The sequence below is a fragment of the Netta rufina genome (assembly GCF_964035555.1).
Source record: "Netta rufina genome assembly, chromosome: 26".
NCBI classification, from domain to species: Eukaryota; Metazoa; Chordata; class Aves; order Anseriformes; family Anatidae; genus Netta; species Netta rufina.
The window spans coordinates 5,819,632-5,840,410 of NC_140150.1; the positions used below are offsets into that span (position 1 = coordinate 5,819,632).

General features: G+C 49.7%; 1 protein-coding gene across 1 annotated transcript; it reads right to left on the reverse strand.

The window, feature by feature from the left end:
* Positions 1-701: 701 nt before the first annotated feature.
* LOC311219071 (cryptochrome-1-like) lies at positions 702-19,739 on the reverse strand. The gene is made up of 11 exons (XM_084302056.1): positions 19,584-19,739; positions 17,085-17,514; positions 14,036-14,152; positions 12,178-12,325; positions 11,715-11,855; positions 9,792-9,962; positions 9,488-9,628; positions 8,815-8,966; positions 3,628-3,725; positions 1,986-2,096; positions 702-831 (listed from the first exon to the last, which is right to left on the reverse strand). The coding sequence occupies exons 2-11, from the start codon at positions 17,495-17,497 to the stop codon at positions 734-736; spliced, it is 1,590 nt and encodes a 529-aa protein (XP_084158182.1). The 5' UTR covers positions 17,498-17,514; positions 19,584-19,739; the 3' UTR covers positions 702-733.
* Positions 19,740-20,779: the final 1,040 nt, after the last annotated feature.

Here is a 20,779-nt window from a genome sequence, read left to right on the forward strand (position 1 = left end):
AGAAAACTGACTAATCCAGCCTTGTGAAACACAAGGAGGCATTTCAAGGGATGGGTGAATTATCACATGCAGTATGTGATAGATATAATACCTATCCTAAAGTTCTAGAGGAATTAGCCAGGAAGGACAGTTATGGTGAAGTTTACATCAGCCTTAATCCACTGAGAAACTTTGCAATAATGCCTTTAAAATGCAGAAGTCTTATTTAAGTCCTAAGAACTACACACAATTTTACAATGGGCTACATTCTCCTGTATCTCCCCAGATGGGGGACTGCAAACAAAAACTGTACCTGAAATCCCTCAATCTCTGTCTATATAAGACAAGCAAATCTTGCTTTTAACATGAGTATGTGAACACACAGTGTACATATATTCCTAAACTGGCACATATCTGTCACATTGGAAAGACTAGTATTTATTGTTAAAACTATTTATACAGATGCAAGAACATCAAATGGATTTGAACAATGCTTTGTCCTGTCAAAATCACTTGCATTTACCTAACAGCTGCAACAAATGACTTCTAAGCCACTTACAGAGAGACAACTTAATTTGAAATAGCTGCACTAACAAATACATTGAAGATACAAAACTTTTGCTGGAGGTCACTTCACAATCAAGAAGCACCACTCGCAGGGCAAAGTACTGAGTACAGTTTGTCCTGTTCAGCTGGTCTCTGGCTCTCCCCTTTTGTCATTCTTCAGCACCCAGAGGATAATCCCCAGTGGTATCTAGGTTTGCTCTGTCATCCTGGCTGTTTTTGCCTTTGTTACATTTTCTTCAGAGTGATCACGCTTCAGCTTCATTTCCATTGGGTCATCTGTGTCATCTATGTCAAGAAGGAAAGAAAAATAAAAAGTTTGCAGCCTTAATGACCTCAGTAGAACAAGAGCCAACAATGACAGTAACATGTGAAGTTACAAAGCATGCTAGAAAATACTTCTGTGTACAGGCAACAGGAGCAATACCAGAAGCAGGGAACTCTGGTTCCCAGACTTTGGCTTTCCACATCTCCAAGAATAATCTCAAGAACATTCACTCCCCTATGTCATCGGGTTGCAGGGGGAACTGTCAGCATAGCTGTATTTGAAAGGTACCAACGTGCAACCTCCTGGATACGTTAATAAGCACAGGACTGGAATAACTAATTCCATCTGACACTAGAAATTGATGTAGGAATACTTAAGACTCCCGTCAGCTGCTTCATGTTGGATTTTTGTACTACATATGCAGACTGCTATGGAATACTATTAAATACAAAGCACTGCTTCACTTTTCTTCTTGCAAATGATTCCTCTGAGGTTAAGAGCTCTTCACAGGCCCTAGGATTTCAATTTTAAGAGTACTGATGCTCTTAAGCAGTGGAACATCTCTTAAACGGTGGAACATCTGTGTAATTGGAAATAACTAATTCGGGCTGACCCAAAGTTGGAGTGTTCCAGCCTTATCCGATAACTACCAGAGTGTTATGCATGTGCTTCACCTATTTAGAAAACAAGGTCAAAAGGTAAATTTCTTAGATCAGCTCTCCAGGGCTTTTCTCTCATTCGTAGCCAGTGAGAACCTCAAATATTTCCTTCTATGAGGCAAGGCAGATCATGGTAAAAAGGACAAACTGTGATGCTCTTGTTCACAGAGGCATGGACAGCACTGCAAAGACTTCTATGTCTTGGAAATAAACCTGGCAAACCTGGGGGCCACTGGGGTGTTTGTGCAGACCTACAGAAGGCAAAGGTGGTCTGCTTTTGGGAAGGTGTTCCTCCAGCAGGCACAAGCAAGCTACCATCCTGCACAGGCAGGCAGAAGGGAAGGAGCTGCTCAGAGTTTGTGTGTGCCAGCAGGGGAAACATTTCAACAGTAACAGGAAGAACAGCACATGGTATTGGTAGCCAAGAGGACACCACACAGAACCAACCCCAAAGCCATCAGCAACAGGCTCTGTATCACAGCATGCTGAACACACTGTGCTGCAGCACCTCTTACCTCTCGTGAGCTGGGCTGTTCTGTACTGTTCTTCTCTGACGTGTTTCATCAGCTGCAGGTTGTGATTGCTGGCTTCCTTGTGGTCCACCATTGGGAAGGGGTAGTCTTTACCTGGTAGAACAGACAGCTATGGGACTAAAAAGGACGTTTCACTGGATTTGCACCAAAGCAAATTGTTGCAGGTCTTCCTAAAGTCAGCAGCATCTTAAACCATGTGATTTACCCTTTATAAGTGCCTATTTCTCTTCATGAACTCCAAGAGCCAGGGCCAACTACTTCCGTTTAGAGATGAGACAGTAACAGACAAACCCTTATGTTGGATGCTCTGGGCCTTGGTTTCCCGTCTATTAACAGGGATGGCAGCCCTGCCCCATCTTTAAAGATGCATGAGAGTAAGTAAGTGTAAAAGTACAAGATGTTCAGATACTATTTACAGACAGCCAAGCATCTGAACAGATGTACAAGCAACAACTTCGAGTGATCCAATAGTCTTAGGATATAAAGTAGAGGCTAAAGCATGTACTCTGAGATCAGACTCCAGCAAAAACCTTTAAAGGAGAGCTGACAGAAGGCAGGCTGCTGGATGAATCGATTTTCAAAAGATAAATGTGTGATTTGCATTGGAAGTGTGACACTTCCATCTCATATAGTTGTATTGGGCAAGGTTTTGGTAGCAGGGGACTGCAGGGGGTGCCTCTGTAAGAAGAGTCCAGAAGCTGCCCCATGTTAGATAAGGGCTAGCTCCAAAGGGACCCACTGCTGGCCAGAGCTGAGGCAATAAGTGATGTTGTTTGCACTTCTGTCAGTGCAGATTTAAGAAAGATGGGGGGAAAAAAATGCTGCACCACAGCATCTGGGAGAGGGAGGAGTGAGACCCAGCCCTGCAGCCCCCAAGGTAAGTGCAGAAGGAGGGCAGGAGGTGCTCCAGGCGTCAGAGCTGAAGTTCTCCTGTGGCTTGTGGAGAGGCCCCTGGTGGAGCAGGCTGTCCCCCTGCAGCCCATGGCAGAGCAAATCTCCACACGGCAGCTCATGGAGGAGCCCACACAGGAGCAGAGGATACGGGGGGATTTGGTAAAGGTGGGGAACCCAGCTTGGAGCAGTGTGCTCCTGATGGATGGACTCTGTGGTACAGACCCATATCTGGAGCAGATCTTGAAGAAGTGCTGCCTGTGGGCAGCCCCTGCAGTCTCAGCTCGAGAAGGACGGCATCCTGTGGGAGGGACCCCATGGGGAGCAGGGGCAGAGAGGGACCAAGAAGGAGCAAAAGAGAAGAAGTGCTATGGACTGACCGCCGCTCCCATTCCCCTGTTCCCCTGCACTTCTCGGGGGGAGAATGTAGAAGAGGGTGCATGGCAGGAAGGTGTTTTTTGTTTGTTTTTAGTTTTTCACTGCTCTAGTTTGTTAGTAACAGGTAATAAATTACATTAATCTCCCTACGCTGAGTCTGTTTTGCCAGTGACGATAATTGTTGAGTGATCTCCCCCTCCTTATCTCAACCCTTGAGCCCTTTCCCTTTGAGGAGGAAGAGTGAAGGAGTGATTGTGGTGGATCTCTGCTGCTCAGCTGAGTAAAACCACCACACACATGTAATTATTTTTGACAATTTTCAGTAGCAAAATGCCTAGCAGGGTGTCCATATTACCTATGATACATCCTGCTTGCTTCTGCTCTTCTTCAGAGGCTGTCCAGGGCTCATAGATGTATTTGGAGGGAAAGTTCTTTAGGACAGGTAAGTATTTCCTATCAAAGAGTAATAATATAATGTTTTTATAATCCTGAAGGCAAATACTCGTACATTTAAGAGAAGTGTAATCCAACCTACACCAATGTTAATTTTAGGTGGTCGTATTGACGCTACAATCTACAGTTCCAATTTGTTTTGCACAAAATAATTGTTTCTGTGTTCTGAAACCTCTGTACAGTAACATCTTCCACAAGTTCACTTTACAGCAAGGAATAAAGGGATTGATTTAAACATTATTTCAGTCTTGACTTCATCCAAAGTATTTGTTTTTAACATTTTCCCTGATATTTTGTCTGAAATTTTACTAAATTAAAACAGCTAAGAAAATAATAATAATAAAAAAAATCTTACAGAATGGGAAAGTCATTTTCTGTGCAACTGTCAGGTACATCAGCATGAGCTTCACCATGACAAGGCACAGAGCTAGAAGGGATGCAAGGAAGAGGAGTGTGGTGCAATTGCCTAAAGTAACTAGGAAAATAAAACTAACATTCACATTTTAAAGAAAATGTGCAGCATTGAAGAGGCTTTCAAGGTAGGGCGTAGCTGCATTACCTGAGCGTTCCCTAGGCTTCCAACCTTAGATTCTATCGTGCTGGGGGAACCTGGTGTGCTAGCCCTAAGGAACAGTCTGGAGCATAGAGTGGAGTGGAGACACCACGGCTAGGCTCTGTACGAGGTGGGGACTCTATTGTTCTTGTGCACACCAAGACCAATAAGCCGCACTTTTTGCTACTCTGAGCCAAGGGCCTGTCATGTTTTGACAAATGCTGTACCCTAGTGTACTTTTGCTCATCATAATACCATTATAATATCAAAACACACCCCTGTCTCAAAAGCTACCCGCCTCCAAGATGCGATAACCCCTTACTGAGGATGCGCTCTGAATTTCTCGGAGACTATTCCTTTAAACGGAGATGGGAGAACTTTTCACCAATCATAACTAAGATATGCTTGACTAGAGTCGCTCAAGCTCCACCTAAAAGATAGAAAATAATATAAATTGGCCTAAGAGAGAGGGGATGTCGGGGAAGATACCACCCCGAGGGAATACACAATCACAGAATCACAGAGTTGTCTAGGTTGGAAGAGACCTCAAGATCATTGAGTCCAACCTCTGGCCTAACACTAACAACTCCTCCACTAAACCATATCCCTATTAAACATCTAAACATCTTTTAAAGACCTCCAGGGATGGTGACTCCACCACTTCCCTGGGCAGCCCACTCCAATGTCTAACAACCCTTTCGGTAAAGAAGTTCTTCCTAAGATCCAACCTAAAACTCCCCTGGTTCCACTTAAGTCCATTCCCCCTTGTCCTGTCTCCAGGCACGTGGCAGAACAGACCAACCCCCACCTTGCTACAGCCTCCTTTAAGGTATCTGTAGAGAGCAATAAGGTCACCCCTGAGCCTCCTCTGCTCCAGGCTGAACAAACCCAGCTCCCTCAGCTGCTCCTCATAAGACTTGTTCTCCAGGCCCCTCACCAGCTTCGTTGCCCTTCTCTGGACTTGCTCGAGCACCTCCATGTCCTTCTTGCAGCGAGGGGCCCAAAACTGAACACAGTACTCGAGGTGCAGCCTCACCAGAGCCGAGTACAGGGGGACAATCACTTCCCTAGCCCTGCTGGCCACGCTGCTTCTTATGCAAGCCAGGATGCCGTTGGCCTTCTTAGCCACCTGAGCACACTGCTGGCTCGTATTCAGCCGACTATCCACCAATACTCCCAGGTCCTTCTCTGCCTGGCAGCTCTCCAACCACTCCTCTCCCAGCCTGTAGCTCTGCTTGGGGTTGTTGTGTCCCAGGTGCAGGACCCGGCACTTGGCCTTGTTGAACTTTATACAGTTGGCCTCAGCCCATCGGTGCAGCCTATCCAGATCCTCCTGCAGAGCCTTCCTACCCTCAAGCAGATCGATACATGCACCTCGCTTGGTGTCATCTGCAAACTTACTGAGGGTGCACTCAATCCCCTCTTCCAGATTAAGATATTAAAGAGGACTGGCCCCAGTACTGAGCCCTGGGGAATGCCACTAGTGACCGGCCTCCAGCTGGATTTGACTCCATTCACCACAACTCTTTGGGCCCAGCTATCCAGACAGTTTTTAACCTAACAAAGCGTACGCCAGTCCAAGCCACAACTAGTTTCTTGAGGAGAACGCTGTGGGAAACGGTGTCAAAAGCCTTACTGAAGTCAAGGTAGACCACATCCATGACCTTTCCCTCATCCACCAAGTGTGTCACTTTGTCATAGAAGGAGATCAGGTTCATCAAGCAGGACCTGCCTTTCATAAACCCATGCTGACTGGGCCTGATCGCCTGCTTGCCCTGTAAGTGCCGTGTGATGACACTCAAGATAATCTGCTCCATGAGTTTCCCTGACATTAAGGTCAAACTGACAGGCCTATAGTTCCTCGGGTCTGCCCTCTGGCCCTTCTTGTAGATGGGCACCACGTTTGCTAGCCACCAGTTGACTGGGACCTCCCCCAACAGCCAGGACTGCTGATAAATGAGGGAAAGCAGCTTGGCCAGCTCCTCCGCCAGTTCTCTCAGTATCCTCTGGTGGATCCCATCTGGCCCCATCGACTTGTGTACATCCAAGTGCTGTAGCAGTTCACCAACTATCTCCTGGTGGATTATGAGGGCCACATCCTGCTCCCCATCCCCTTCCACCAGCTCAGGGTACTGGGTATCCAGAGAGCAATTGGTGTTGCCGCTAAAGACTGAGGCAAAGAAGGCATTAAGCACCTCCGCCTTTTCCTCATCTCTTGTAACTAAGTTTCCCCCCGCATCCAGTAAAGGATGGAGATTCTCCTTAGTCCTCCATTTTGCACTGATGTATTTGTAAAAACATTTTCTGTTGTCTTTGACAGCAATAGCCAGATTGAGCTCCAGATGAGCTTTGGCCTTTCTAATTTTGTCCCTGTACTGCTTCGCAACATCCTTATAGTCCTCCCGAGTGGCCTGCCCTCTTTTCCACAAATTGTAAACACTCTTTTTTCTCCTAAACTCAAGCCACAATCCCAAGGACCTCCTGACCCCTGGGATCAGTCGACGGGCTGAGCCTCTCTTCCCCCCCAAATTGGGACACCTTTGGGTGAGATTTGAACACTTGATTATACTGTGTGTCTCCACAGAAACTTAGAAATCTCTAGAGAGTCTTTGTGCCTTTTAACGTGTTAATTTCCAGGCTGCACACCTGTGTCACCTGAGTATTTCATGCATGCTAGCTTGCTTTTGCAGACAGTCACTATCGCCGCAATCCAAAGACCCTGTGTACCTGTTGCTGTAATAAATTGCATTTGATTGCATTGTTTGTAGTCGTGACGGTTCTCATTTAACGTATAACCACCCTTACTCTAGTTGCGTTTTTGGTGAATCCATGACCGTGGTAGTTCAGTGCTCTGAATCCGACTAAACCTCTAACGGTTAATGCGTTATTGGTGAATCTGTGACTGTGATGGTTCAGTACCCTGAATCTGACCAGACCCATAACGGTTAATCAGCTACACCCCTTAACGTGACAAGGAGATGTGGGGAAAAGGAGCTGTTTCCACAGACATCAACACAGCTTGGTCCTATTGAAATCAGCTGTCACCCACTACTTTCCAGGAAAGCCAAGCAGAACCTTCACCAACAACAAGGAGGTAAAGGAAAATATCAGGACTACAGGTGTGTAATAGCACAAGTACAGTCTAGGACAGGTCAGACAGAAGCTTTATTAACTGTGGCCACAGTGAGAGAACATTCAGGCAGCATTTCCCCCTCTGTTCCCCTGTTCTCTGCCAAGTGGTTGCAGAGAGCCCACTTATATGGTGTTTCAAAGAAACAGATACAATGAGGAAAAACATTAAAATGTTAGCAAAGACAGGTGTGCATTCTTGGGAGAGACAGACTCCAGACAATCACTTCTATATCATAAAAATCATAAAGGTTGGAAAATACCTCCAAGATCACCTGGTCCAACTACCCCCTACCACCAGCACCCACTAAGCCATATCCCCAAGCACCAGCCCCAACCTTTCCTTGAACACCCCCTGGGACAGTGACTCCACCACCTCCCTGGGCTACCCGTCCCAACGCCTTCCCGCTCTGTCTGAGCAGAAATGGCTCCTCATTGCCCACCTCAACCTCCCCTGGCACAACTTGAGGCCATTCCCTCTAATCCTATCACAGGTTACCTGCGAGAAGAGGCCAACCCCCAGCTCCCCACAGCTTCCTTTCAGGGAGCTGCAGAGAGCAATGAGGTCTCCCCTGAGCCTCCCCTTCTCCAGACCAAACACCCCCAGTTCCCTCAGCTGCTCCTCAGAGGACTTGTGTCCCAGGCCCTTCACCAGTTTCACCATGACATATATGTTAATAAGGGTAAGTACACATGCCTGAGGGAGATGAACTCCTTAAGTAGCTTGTTAACTGCCACAACTGACCAAATGGAGTGATGGCTCTTGGTGGAACACAACCTGTGTTATTTTAGCTCAGAAGTAGGGTTAGAGACTATCACAGACTGTTAGCTTTTAGTCAAAAGGAGTGTTCCTTCTGTTAGGATAAAATTCTTAGCCAGACCTCCCAAATCTTAAATATTAATCATACTGCCATCACAGATGTAACTGCAAAGGTGTCTGATACAGCACGCTACCAACAGAGCTGTTGCTTCCCAAACAGACCAGAGAGAAAAATGAGACTTTGAAGCAAATGGCACATGCTCAAAGTAGAATGGGAAATAAAACTTGGGTGTCCAAAGTTATTCAGACTGCACACAAAACAATGAAACACAGCACAGACTGGAGGGGGAGAGCTGTGAGATGTTTTACAGAACATCTCTATTACTCCTTCAGAAAGAGGAGTCATCCCAGTGACTGGACACTGCTGGAGCCTACGGGTGCTCACAGGTCAACACAGTTCCATACTCGATCATCTCCTGTGCAACCACAAGTACATCTCTGCCTTTCTGTGCCATAGTTTTCTAGTCTGCTAAACACATCACTGCTACAAGCCCTGTTTCACAGGGGCACGTGCTTTATGAAGACTGAGTTCTCCAGCTGCTGCTGCCAGGGGAGCCAGGGAAGAGCCAGGCCATGCATCACCCTACCTTATGTACTGCCCCTCAGGGTCCGTGCGCTTCCCAAAGCGGACGGGGCAGAAGATACGTGTGTACTGGTGGAAGAACGCGCTGGCCGACAGCCACATCCAGTTCCCAGCATTGATGCTGTAGTCAGCATCTAAAAGCAGCTCTTCAAACACCTGCATTTTGATGACAGGAAAAGAGAGAAACACCCCTGAAATGGCTGCCTGTATTGCAAAACCAAAACAGCACAACAGGCTGGGAGATAAAGGATGAAGCTGGCTGTTAGAAGCACAGCACTGTTCTGGTCCAGGATACCCTTTGCACATTAGTCTCCAGTAAGACAGTTTGCCAGAAGGAAGCTAGAGAGAAACCCCATGAGAGAGCAACTCAAAGCCTAAAGGTCTGGCTTTGAAGACTGCTGCAAACTGGGAAGGTCTCCAATATCATTATCATCATCCAAAATCATCAGATCTTGGGGATGGGAATGACTTTTCACCGCTGTACACTACACAGCAGGGCTCAGACTCAAGCAGAAGACAATGAGATTTTATAAACCATGAGATTTCTATGGAGGCTCAGTAATAAAGCACTGTTCTCCAGAGCCACCTCCATGCTCGTATTTTGCAGAGCTTTCTGAAGATCAGCCAGAACAGAGAAGCACCAAATAAAAACAGAAAAATTAAAACCAGAAGTCAACCTTCATGCCCTCTTCCCAGCTGATCCAAAGGTCCCCCCGTGTCAGGAAGCAGGCAGCAGCGTGCCGGGCAAGGTGATGGATCCAGCCCTCCTGGCGCAGCTGGGTCATAATCGCATCGATCCAAGGGAAGCCCGTCTGTGCCTGAGGCAGAAAGAAAAATCAGCCCCCTAGCACTGTGCTTCATTGCACTTGTGTCCTACACACTGCTATAAACTCCTCCTCAAATAGCCAGCAGGGAGCAGTCCTGGGGACATTGAAAAAGTCTAGGCTGAAACAGAGCAGTTGTGGAAATGCATCTTGTTACCGTTTTCCATTTGTGGAGCCTCTCTGCATCCTCATACCAACTGATCTGAAGGCAGATGGGGTTCCCAGCCATTTTGGTGAAGTTTGGTGTCGCTGATGCTACTGTATAGAAGAACTCCCTCCACAGAAGCTGCCCTTGGAGTGACACCGGGGGCAGGGAGTGATGCTTGGCCTGCAAAAGACAGAAGTTCAAAGCTTCGGTTCATATGTACCATCATGTTTTCACTCATTTTGTGAGGTCCATAAAATAAAAATTAATCTAACTATACAACTGGCTTTGATGCAGTTTACCACGAAAGCCAATGAAATCAAAGATCTGAAGCACATTTTTTGCACCAGAGCAGAGAAAGCTGAACTCTGTTAGACCCTGCATTACCTTGAATTCATGGAGTCATAGAATGGTTTGGGTTGGAAGGGACCTGCCACGGGCAGGGACAACTTCCACTAGACCAGGTTGCTCAAAATCTCATCCAGCCTGGCCTTGAGCAGTCCCAGGGACAGGGCATCCACAGCTTCTCTGGGCAGCCTGTGCCAGTGTCTCACCACACTCCAAGTAAATAATTGCTTCCTTATATCCAATCTAAACATATCGTCTTTTAGTTTAAAGCCATTCCCCCTTATCCTGTCGCTACACTCCCTGACAAAATGTCCCTCCCCAGCTTTCCTACAGCCCCCTTTAGGTAGTGGAATGTCACTGTAAGGTCTCCCTGGAGCCTTCTCTTCTGAGGCTGCACAACTCCAACCCTCTTGGCCTGACTCCATAGGAGAGGTGCTCCAGCCCCTCATCATCTTTTTGACATCCTCTAGACTTGTTCTATAGGTCCATGTCCTTCTTGTGCTGGGGGCCCCAGAGCTGAAAGCAGGACTCCAGGTGAGGTTCCACGAGAGCAGAGCAGAGGGGGAGAATCCACTTCCTTACCCTGCAGGCCACACTGCTTTTGATGCAGGGTATGGCTGGCTTTCTGGGCTGCAAGCGCGTGTTGCTGGCTCATGCTGAGCTTCTCGTCAACCAACACCCCCAGGTCCTTCTCCTCAGGGCTGCTTTCAATCCATTCTCCACCCAGCCTGTATTTGTGCTTGGGATTTCCCAGGCCTAGATGCAGGCCCTTGCACTTGGCCTTGTTGAACCTGATGAGGTTTGCCTAGCCCCACCTCTCAGTCCTGTCCAGGTCTCTCTGGATGGCATCCCTTCCCTCCAGTGTATTGACCACACCATGCAGCTTGGTCTCCGCAGCAAACTTGCTGAGGGTGCACTGTCCATGTCACAAAGATGTTAAATGGCACTGGTCCCAATACTGACCTCTGTAGGACACCACTTGTCACTGGTCTCCACCTGGACATGAGCTGTTGACCACAACTCTTTGAGTGTGACCATCCAGCTGATTCCTTACTCACTGAGTGGTCCATCCACCAAATTCACATCTCTCCGATTTAGAGACAAGGATGCTGTGTGGGACGCTGTCAAAAGCTCTGCACAAGTCCAGTTAGGTGATGTCAGTTGCTCTTCCCCTATCCACCACTGTTTAATCCCATCATAGAAGACCACCAGATTTGTCAGGCAGAATTCTCTCAATTTACCTTCCAAAATGGTATCACATGGGGATTTCTTAAAATAAACATACATTTACCAACATATTAACTGCCCAGCTAGCTGAATGCAGGTAGCTCAGCCATGTCTCAGATAGACTCTAAGCAGGAGGTTCAGGATACATTTTCTTGGATTGGTTTCAGCCATAGTTTTTCTTAAGAAACAAGTTTTCAGAACCTGGTTTTGGCTTACGCTGTAATCAAAACTTACCTAAGATGAAAATAGATACTTTCTAAAAACAAAACTGCTTGAGCAGGCTAAACTGCTCAAAAACTTCACTTAAAAACCAGGCCTGGTTAGATTTGCTGGACTATGACCATTTTTTTTTTCCCTTACCTGAGCATAAATGTTTGACAACCTATAAAAAAAGGTGCGAACTGACACACAGCCCATGCTGAAATAGGGACTCAGGCCTGTGGTGCTTGGAAGCAGTGAGTTTGGTATTGTTCTTGGTTTAGTAAAACTTGCCACCCAGCCCTAAAATGAAAACAGAAATCAAGGGTTAGGCAGTACAAGGTGACATGTGTCCAGCTAATGGAACAAGGAAAAGCTCTTGGCAACTGGCTTCTGCCTGTTCAACATCCCACTGCAATACCCCCACAAATACTGCCATCCAGGATAGCAACATCTTAAGATCAGGTTGCCTGGAGGGGAAATCCTCAGCAAGAGCTGGAACAGAACTTCTCAGCTGAGCGGTTTCTTGAGGTCCAGAGACAACCACACACAAAAGGAGGGAGGACAGCACTGACCTCAGCCCACCCACAGCCACCGGCATCACCCACATTAAATCAAGACTGACCTGGTCAGCCAGGTGTTGCTCCAGGCGCTGCAGCCCTTCAGTCTCCCCTCCTCTCCAGGGGGAGATGCTCTCAGGGGGGATCTTCAAATCCACGGGGAGAGGCACCCTGTAACACTCAGCCAGGTCCAGGTCAGGGGGCCTACACCTCCTAATGCGAGAGACAGGCCTCTTTCAGAGAGGGAACTGGAGCCAGAAGAGGGTGGAAGACCTCTGCTCATTTCACACACCAAGATCTCCTCTGTTGCAGCACAAGGGAACAAAAACACAGCCAGAAACCCCAGGCTCTACTCCTTAGGGAAGGAAAATCTCATCCTGAAACTGCTCCAGGTAGTTCCAGTCTGAACTCGGTCTGAACTGGGGGAAGAGGCTCAGACCCACCAAATGACAATGCTCAGAGCAGCCAGCTGTGACCACAGCTCAGACCTCCCTCTTGTTTGGCATCTGCTACGTAAGGCTCGGAGGCACCTCCTCTCCTGCAGCCTCCCTGGCTGCCTCATCCATCTCTGGGAGAGAGCTAAGAGCCTCCTCAGACTCTAAATTTAACTGGGGTCACTGGCACTGCCTCCAAAGGCCCCTCCATGCCTCTGGGGAGAGGTTGCTCTGGGAGGTTTCATAGGGAAGGACACAGAGCAACTCTCTGGGCCACCTCCTCAGCTGCTTCTTCCTAAACAAGGGGCTAGGATGCCCTGAGCAGTCTCATAAGGACACCCCGAGGAGTCACACTCCTCTTGTGTGGCCTCAGCTGTTGAGGTTGTTCCAAGGCCTCCGACCCCCACAAGGCTGGAATAGCACCAGGGTATGTCATGTGTCCACCCCAACCCCTACCCCATCCCACTATAAAACACAAACAAAGCTGCTTAGGGAAGTATCAGTGGTATGCAGACTTCCCAGCAAAACCCTGAATGAGGTCAGAGATGGAGAGAGATCTTCCCACTCACCTGGAAACACTGAGCTCAGCTCTGTTGCAAACACCTACAGCAGAAGGAGCCAGTGCAGCTCTCAGAGCACTGGCACAACACAGGCCTGCTGGGAAGCATGTGAACTACTTATCGTTCATCATCAATTAAAAAGATGTGTGAATAAACAAGTTATAGGGGGAGGGGGGGGAAGGGGAGGAAGCACTGTGAGAAAAGCCCTAGGAACTGGTTCATCCCAATACTTACATAGGTCTCATCACTGGGGTGTATGGGGACAACATTCAGTAATTAATGGGATTCCCCAAGATGGAAGAACTAAGCCTAGGTTACTAACACAGAGCTGAGGTCACGCAGGAGGTGCCCGACAAGTCCCAAGTATCTGCAGTCCCATCCCAAGTGGCCAGACCTCCCCTACCCCAATCTTAACTCCCTTTGGACCACTAACCTCTATGAGGCAGAGCTAAACATAAGACATCCATGACTCTGAGCTTCTCAAGTCCTGGGAGACACGAGCTTGGTCCCTCCTTCCCATACAACAGAGGGGAGGAAAGAAAAGTTTTGAAGCCAGAAGGGAACATTATGGTTGTTCCACTGGATTTCTTGCATAAACATGCTATAGTGGTTCATCCAATTCCCCCCTTGAATCTTGGTTTGTAAGGAAGCTAGAGCATGTCTTTGAGAAAGAGACCTGCAGTTCCTTAGTCACTCCTCTGCTAACCTTTTACATACATTCAAAGGTTGTCTCAACGTGTCTTGCAAAAGCTTAAAGCCTTTGGACTGTGCCACCTCTTATCTGCATCCCCTCTGCATACAGTCTGTAGCCCTCCATGCACAGAGGTAACAAAACAGTGCCCATAGCACCCTGGTATCACTTGACCTTGGCTGTTCTTTTGGGCAGACAGAAAGGACCTGCAATTTCTTGCCGCCTAGGCGTTACTTACTGGAAGTCTTCAGCTGTAAGGTTTCGGACGGGCACCTCAGGGTCCCCAAGAAGAGACAGAATGTGAAGGAACCTCTTGTATGTTAATGGGGGAGTCCCATCATTCAGATCCAAAATCCTAAATAAAATAAGGTCAGTTTTCACCACAGTATAAATGAAGAAGGAAACTGGAGCTGCAAGTGAATAGGAATCACAGAATCATCTAGGTCGGAAGAGACCTTCAAGATCACCTAGTCCAACCTCTGACATAGCACTAACAAGTCCTTCACTAAACCATATCCCTAAGCTCTACATCTAAACGTCTTTTAAAGACTGCCAGGGATGGTGAGTCCACAACTTCTCTGGGCAGCCCACTCCAATGCCTCACAACCCTTTCAGTAAAGAAGTTTCTCCTTACATCCAACCTAAAACAACCCTGGCACAACTTTAGCCCATTCCCCCATGTCCTGTCTCCAGGCACGTGGGAGAACAGACCAACCCCCACCTCACTACAGCCTCCTTTAACGTACTTATAAAGAGTGATAAGGTCACCCCTGAGCCTCCCCTTCTCCAGGCTGAACAAGCCCAGCTCCCTCAGCCGCTCCTCATAAGACTTGTTCTCCAGACCCCTCACCAGCTTTGTTGCCCCTCTCTGGACTCTCTCAAGCACCTCCATGTCCTTCCTGCAGCGAGGGGCCCAAAACTGAACACAGTACTTGAGGTGCAGCCTCACCAGAGCTGAGTACAGGGGGACAATCACTTCCCTAGCCCTGCTGGCCACGCTGCTTCTTATGCAAGCCAGGATCCTCTTGGCCTTCTTGGCCACCTGAGCACACTGCTGGCTCATATTCAGCCGACTATCCACCATCACTCCCAGGTCCTTCTCTGCCTGGCAGCTCTCCAACCACTCATCTCCCAGCCTGTAGCTCTGCTTGGGGTTGTTGTGCCCCAGGTGCAGGACCCGGCACTTGGCCCTGTTGAACCTCATACAGTTGGCCTCAGCCCATCGGTCCACCCTTTCCAGATCCTCCTGCAGAGCCTTCCTACCCTTGGGCAGATCAACACACACACCTAGCTTGGTGTCATCTGCAAACTTACTGAGGGTACACTCAATCCCCTCTTCCAGATTATCAATAAAGATATTAAAGAGGACTGGCCCCAGTACTGAGCCCTGGGGAATGCCACTAGTGACCGGCCTCCAGCTGGATTTGACTCCATTCACCACGACTCTTTGGACCCGGCTATCCAGACAGTTTTTAACCTAACAAAGCGTACACCAGTCCAAGCCACAACTAGTTTCTTGAGGAGAACGCTGTGGGAAACGGGGTCAAAAGCCTTACTGGAGTCAAGGTAGACCACATCCATGACCTTTCCCTCATCCACCCAGCGTGTCACTTTGTCATAGAAGGAGATCAGGTTCGTCAAGCAGGACCTGCCTTTCATAAACCCATGCTGACTGGGCCTGATCGCCTGCTTGCCCTGTAAGTGCCGTGTGATGACACTCAAGATAATCTGCTCCATGAGTTTCCCTGACACTAAGGTCAAACTGACAGGCCTATAGTTCCTCGGGTCTGCCCTCTGGCCCTTCTTGTAGATGGGCGTCACGTTTGCTAGCCACCAGTTGACTGGGACCTCCCCCAACAGCCAGGACTGCTGATAAATGAGGGAAAGCGGCTTGGCCAGCTCCTCCGCCAGTTCTCTCAGTATCCTCTGGTGGATCCCATCTGGCCCCATCGACTTGTGTACATCCAAGTGCTGTAGCAGGTTGCCAGCTATTTCCTGGTGGATTATGAGGGCCATATTCTGCACCCCATCCCCTTCCACCAGCTTAGGGTGCTGGGTATCCAGAGAACAACTGGTGTTGCCGCTAAAGACTGAGGCAAAGAAGGCATTAAGCACCTCCGCCTTTTCCTCATCTCTTGTAACTAAGTTTCCCCCCGCATCCACTAAAGGATGGAGATTCTCCTTAGTCCTCCTTTTTGTGTTGATGTATTCATAAGAACATTTTCTGTTGTCTTTGACAGCAGTAGCCAGATTGAGCTCCAGATGAGCTTTGGCCTTTCTAATTTTGTCCCTGCACTGCCTCGCAACATCCTTATAGTCCCCCTGAGTGGCCTGCCCTCTTTTCCAAAGATTATAAACCCTCTTTTTTTCTCCTAAACTCAAGCCATAACTCTGTTCAGCCAAGGAAGGTGACAGCACAGGCTGGAAAAGCACCAGTTTGCAGGGCTGACTGTGGAAGTTACAGATTTTACAAGTAAAACTTCCCTGGGTGAACATCCAGCCATCCTGAGAGCATGTTCTCAGGACTTGAGAGAGCAAAATTGAAACCAGGATGCCAGCCACAGCTTCAGCTAGTGTAGTTCCAGACTGCCAGACACAGCTAGGACAGCAGCCGGCAAGGTGCCGGTCACCTCTGGGGCTTCCAGAGACAGTCAGACCACAAAAAAACAGGTTCAGGACTGTAAAGAACTGCCAGCAACCACCTATACAGACTGATGGCTTGAATTTAAGATGGCAAGTCACATACATCAACTCGTTCACACAAATGTAGGGTTTTTCAGGAGCAGAGCGTTAAGGCTGTTTTAACTGCTAATGATTTCCTCCCTATTATTATTAATTTAAATACCTGCAGTCATTCAGCTCTGAATAACTGCTTGGATCCAAGACACCACTGAAAGTTGACTAGAAAGATTTAAAAAAAAAAAAAAAAAAAGAGCACAAGAATGTTAAGTCCTATTAAATGTGTTAAAGAATTTCTCCGTCTGTGTAAAAGAATAGCTAGCGTAATGGCTTAAAGTGAACTAAACTGCCCAAAGGGAAAAAAATAAACTCTTTAGGCTCTAACTACAGCCCAACATCCTAACACCTGTGCAACCCACCAAAATTTCTTCTATTGCTTCCAGTAAACCAACAGAAAAATTCTCCAGCAAGCAGTGCCACTATCTCAAATAGTCCAATTTTCTGAAAAGGAAAAGGATCCAGAAGGACCAAAGTACTTGACTTTTTCTCCCTGATGCTTGCTAAACCCTCCTGGAGACACCTCACTGGTCTTTAAGGCAATCACATACCGTTTGGTGTCATAAAGGCTGTGGCCCACCACAGAAAGCACCTCAAACCCCAGCTCTTCTCCCAGACACCGTATGTTGGCTTCCATCTCCTTGTAAAATGGCTCCATCTCCGCATCCAGAGTCACTTGTGTGATGTTCCACTTCTGGACGTGATCTCTAAGAATGGGCTCATACTCTCCTTGAATAACCAGCAAGTGAGAGCCCAGCCGACTTAAGTTTTTCTGCAAATCCTCCAGGGACTGCAGCAGAAAGTGCCATCGCAGGGCTCCTATGTGCATCACGGACGTCATGAACTTTCTGTCGAGGATGTAGACAGGGTAGACAACCTCTGAGGACTCAAGCGCAGCCAGCAGCGCTGGGTGGTCGTGCAGCCGCAGCCCCTTCCGGAAGAGATGGATGGTGCGGTGTGGCATCCTGGCTGCTCTCAGACCTGTTAGAAGAGGAAAAAAGCTGTTGGCTTTGAGGATATAACATCCCTATTAAGGAACAAGGCCAATTAATACTAGAAATAGAGCTCCAAACATGGCTCAGCTCTTTTTGCCACAAATCGTTGCTTTTTTTAATGAGCTTTCACAGGCTAGAAAAGCAGAGACAGGACCAAACCACTCCTCACTGTGCCAGGTCCCACCACTTGGCAGCTGCTTTAGCACCTAGCTCCACAGAGAACGGCTGCTTCCCCAAAAGAGTCACTCAAGTCCTCAAATTAAATTCCTAAATTAAATTATATCCCAACAGTGCTCACCAGAAGGAAGGAAAACAGAGTCGTCAGAGCTCCATCTACTACAGAACCATTCTGCAGCCCCATGCACGGATGCAGCCTGCAGCACCCAGCATCCAGCCCTCTGTAAATCAGCGGTGAGAAGGTGGCTCAGGGAGCTCTGCCTCTGTTTGCAGGGATGCCAGCTCCGCAGGAGCCCTCATCTCATCAGAGGCCTGATACATGGCTCATCCTAGCAGTGAAAAGCCCTCCTGGGCTTCAGTAGAAGATGTATAAAAGATACGGCATGTTTGCTCACTAACAAGGCTCTAAAGACTGTAAGGAAAAAGGAAGGAAAGCAAAGCACAGCACAACACCAACACAAGAGCATGCAGGGCTATTCTGACAGCGCTGACTTTGTGATGTCTGGATTCATCAGTTCACTACAGTTCTTAATCCATCTTTCCTAGCCCCAGGAGATCCTTTGTGCCTCCAAGCATCAGGAGAAAAGCCCTCTTCTCCCTGTGGAGGAGCTAGGTGGTGACCTTAGGCTGATATAGGGATCAACATGCAGTCACTTCCCTTTGAACTGTTTAATCTGGCTTTGGGGACTTGCAGGACGGCTCACCTTGGTGCTAGCTCAGGGCAGAGCCTGAGGAACTGCCCCATGGCTGCTGCTTGCTCTGCTCACGGGGGATGGACTCAGCAGCAAACCGAAGTGCTGAGCCCAGCTGCCCCTGGTGTCTGTGCCCACCTGGTGACAGCCCCCAACCAGCCCACCTCCACCTGCTTCTAATTTCAAGGGTTACTACCCAAAGAATTCAGAGGTTGTGGATTGGCATGGGACCAAACAATCTCTAACCCAGTTCAGCCCCTCAAACAAACTTCCCCCCCTATACCCTCCCAAATGGCAGCAGGAGGTCTCTGCCACTTGTCCCTGCTCAGCCCACACTCAACAGCATTACCAGCCTCATATAACGATCTGACTTGCACTCTTCCCTAAAACACTCATCAGCATCACTGAGGCACCCAACTGTGCCCCCAGGCCACAACACAGCCCACTGAGCCCCCAGTAACCTAACCATGAAACGGGTTAGGGCACAGAAGAGCTCAGAGCCAAGCCTGGGGCTTTGCAGGTGTGCGGCGCCTTGGCTCAGGGAATGGAGCTACAAGGGAGGAGAGCACGGCACCAACCTGCCCACTCGCCATGGAAGAACAGGAAAAACAGGGCGGCTCTGGCACCTGGGAGCACCCAGCTGGCATTTTTGGGCAGCAAAGCATCTAAAATGTGCTGGAACTCTCACCCAGTCCACGCTAGCAGGGGCTGTGGGGACTAGAGTGCCTGGGTAGGGACAGCCCTGGGGATCCCAGCACAGGGGGAAGCAGGGGCCTGAATAAAGCAGGGGGCCCTGAGCATGCTGCGGGGGGAGCGAGCCCAAAGCTGAAGGAGTGCCAGGGCTGGGTGGGGAGCTGGGACCCACGGCTGGGTGGAAACACGCAGGAAGGGGTCGGGTGCTCCAGCCCTGCCAGGAGGAAGGGGACGATCCTCAGCGATGATGGGGGAAGGAGGAGCAGGCACCATCTGTTGGTTGACTTTGTGGCAGGATTTATCCAGAGGTACTGCTTGAACTCTCCATAAACCAACGCTGTCAGCAAGGCCAGGCAGGCCTCCTGCCACGTCTGGGTGACTGCAGCTCATCACAGATCAATCACATCAGGCAGAAAACACGCCTTGCGCCACTTTGGGATGTATGCCACAACACAAGGCAGGGAAAACCCTAAATGAGGTGACTGGACCTTACCTTGGGGTTACCTGGCAGGTGCTCGGGCTCTTCACAGCCGGCTGTCCTGAGGAGAGGGTGGCCCCCGAGTGCTGACCGCAGCTCTGCCACCCGCGGGCATTTCTCTCTGCATGCAGGCTTCCACTGGAGGGGCGCGATGGTGGTCACCTGGACTTGGCCTTGGTGCTCCCGTTCCTACAGGCACTGGCAAGGCAGGTGCCCAGGTTTAACACCCCAGCTGTGATCACACAAACACACACTGGGGTGGATTCGACAGGCTGAAGGACTCGGGGTTTTGCGTAACTCCTGCCGGAGGAGGCTGGCAGCGTGCTCACCGCCCGCTCGTGGCACAGCAAGACCCAGCACGTTCGGACGGAGGCCCGACGGAAATTTTTAGCAGCTCAATTTCCTCCGCGGACACGTGGATTGCCCGGTGCAGTCAAGGCACAGCCACTCGCCTTGGCTGTCCAGCTAGGAAGCGATGACAACGCGGTTATGAAGCCTTCAGCACGCACACACAGCCAGCTGCAAGAGCAGCCCCACAGCTGCGTTTTGGGCTCTTAAAGTGCTTGGCCCCAGCCCTACAGCCCCTGACCCTACAACCACCACCCCCACAGCCCTCGGACCCTACAGCCCCCAACCCCGCAGCCCCTGACCCCCCACCCCCTACTCCCAGCCTCACAGCCCCCGACCCTACAGCCCTGACCCCCAGCCCCACGCTCCCCTCCCTCCCCAGGGCCCCAGACGGTGCGGGGCCGGCCCGACCCGATGCCCCCCTTTACGGGGGGTCGCGCAGCGGGTCCCCAGCCGCCTGTCCCCAGCCGCCGGCACCAGTGCCCAGGCCACGGGGCCGGTTATGCAACGCCCGGCAGCGGGGGGGGGGGACGGGACACGGGGACTGGGGGCACGGCCGGGGCTGGGGCTGGGGCCGGGGCCGCCCCGCTCCGGTTGCTGCCGGGGCACGGAGCGGGGGCACCGCACGGGGAATGGGGCGGACAAGGGGAAGGGGGCAGTAGGACCCCGGCCCCCTCAGTACAGAGCCAGTGGGCGGGGCGTCTGCGAGATACGCCCACTTCGCGCGTTTCCCCGCCCTCTAGGGGCGTGGCTTGCGCTCCCGCCCTCGGGGCTCCTCCAATCGCAGCGCTCCTCCCCTTCGAATTCGAACGGGCGCCGTGGGAGGGGGCGTGGCCAGGCGGTGCCCAGTCAGCGCCCGCGGT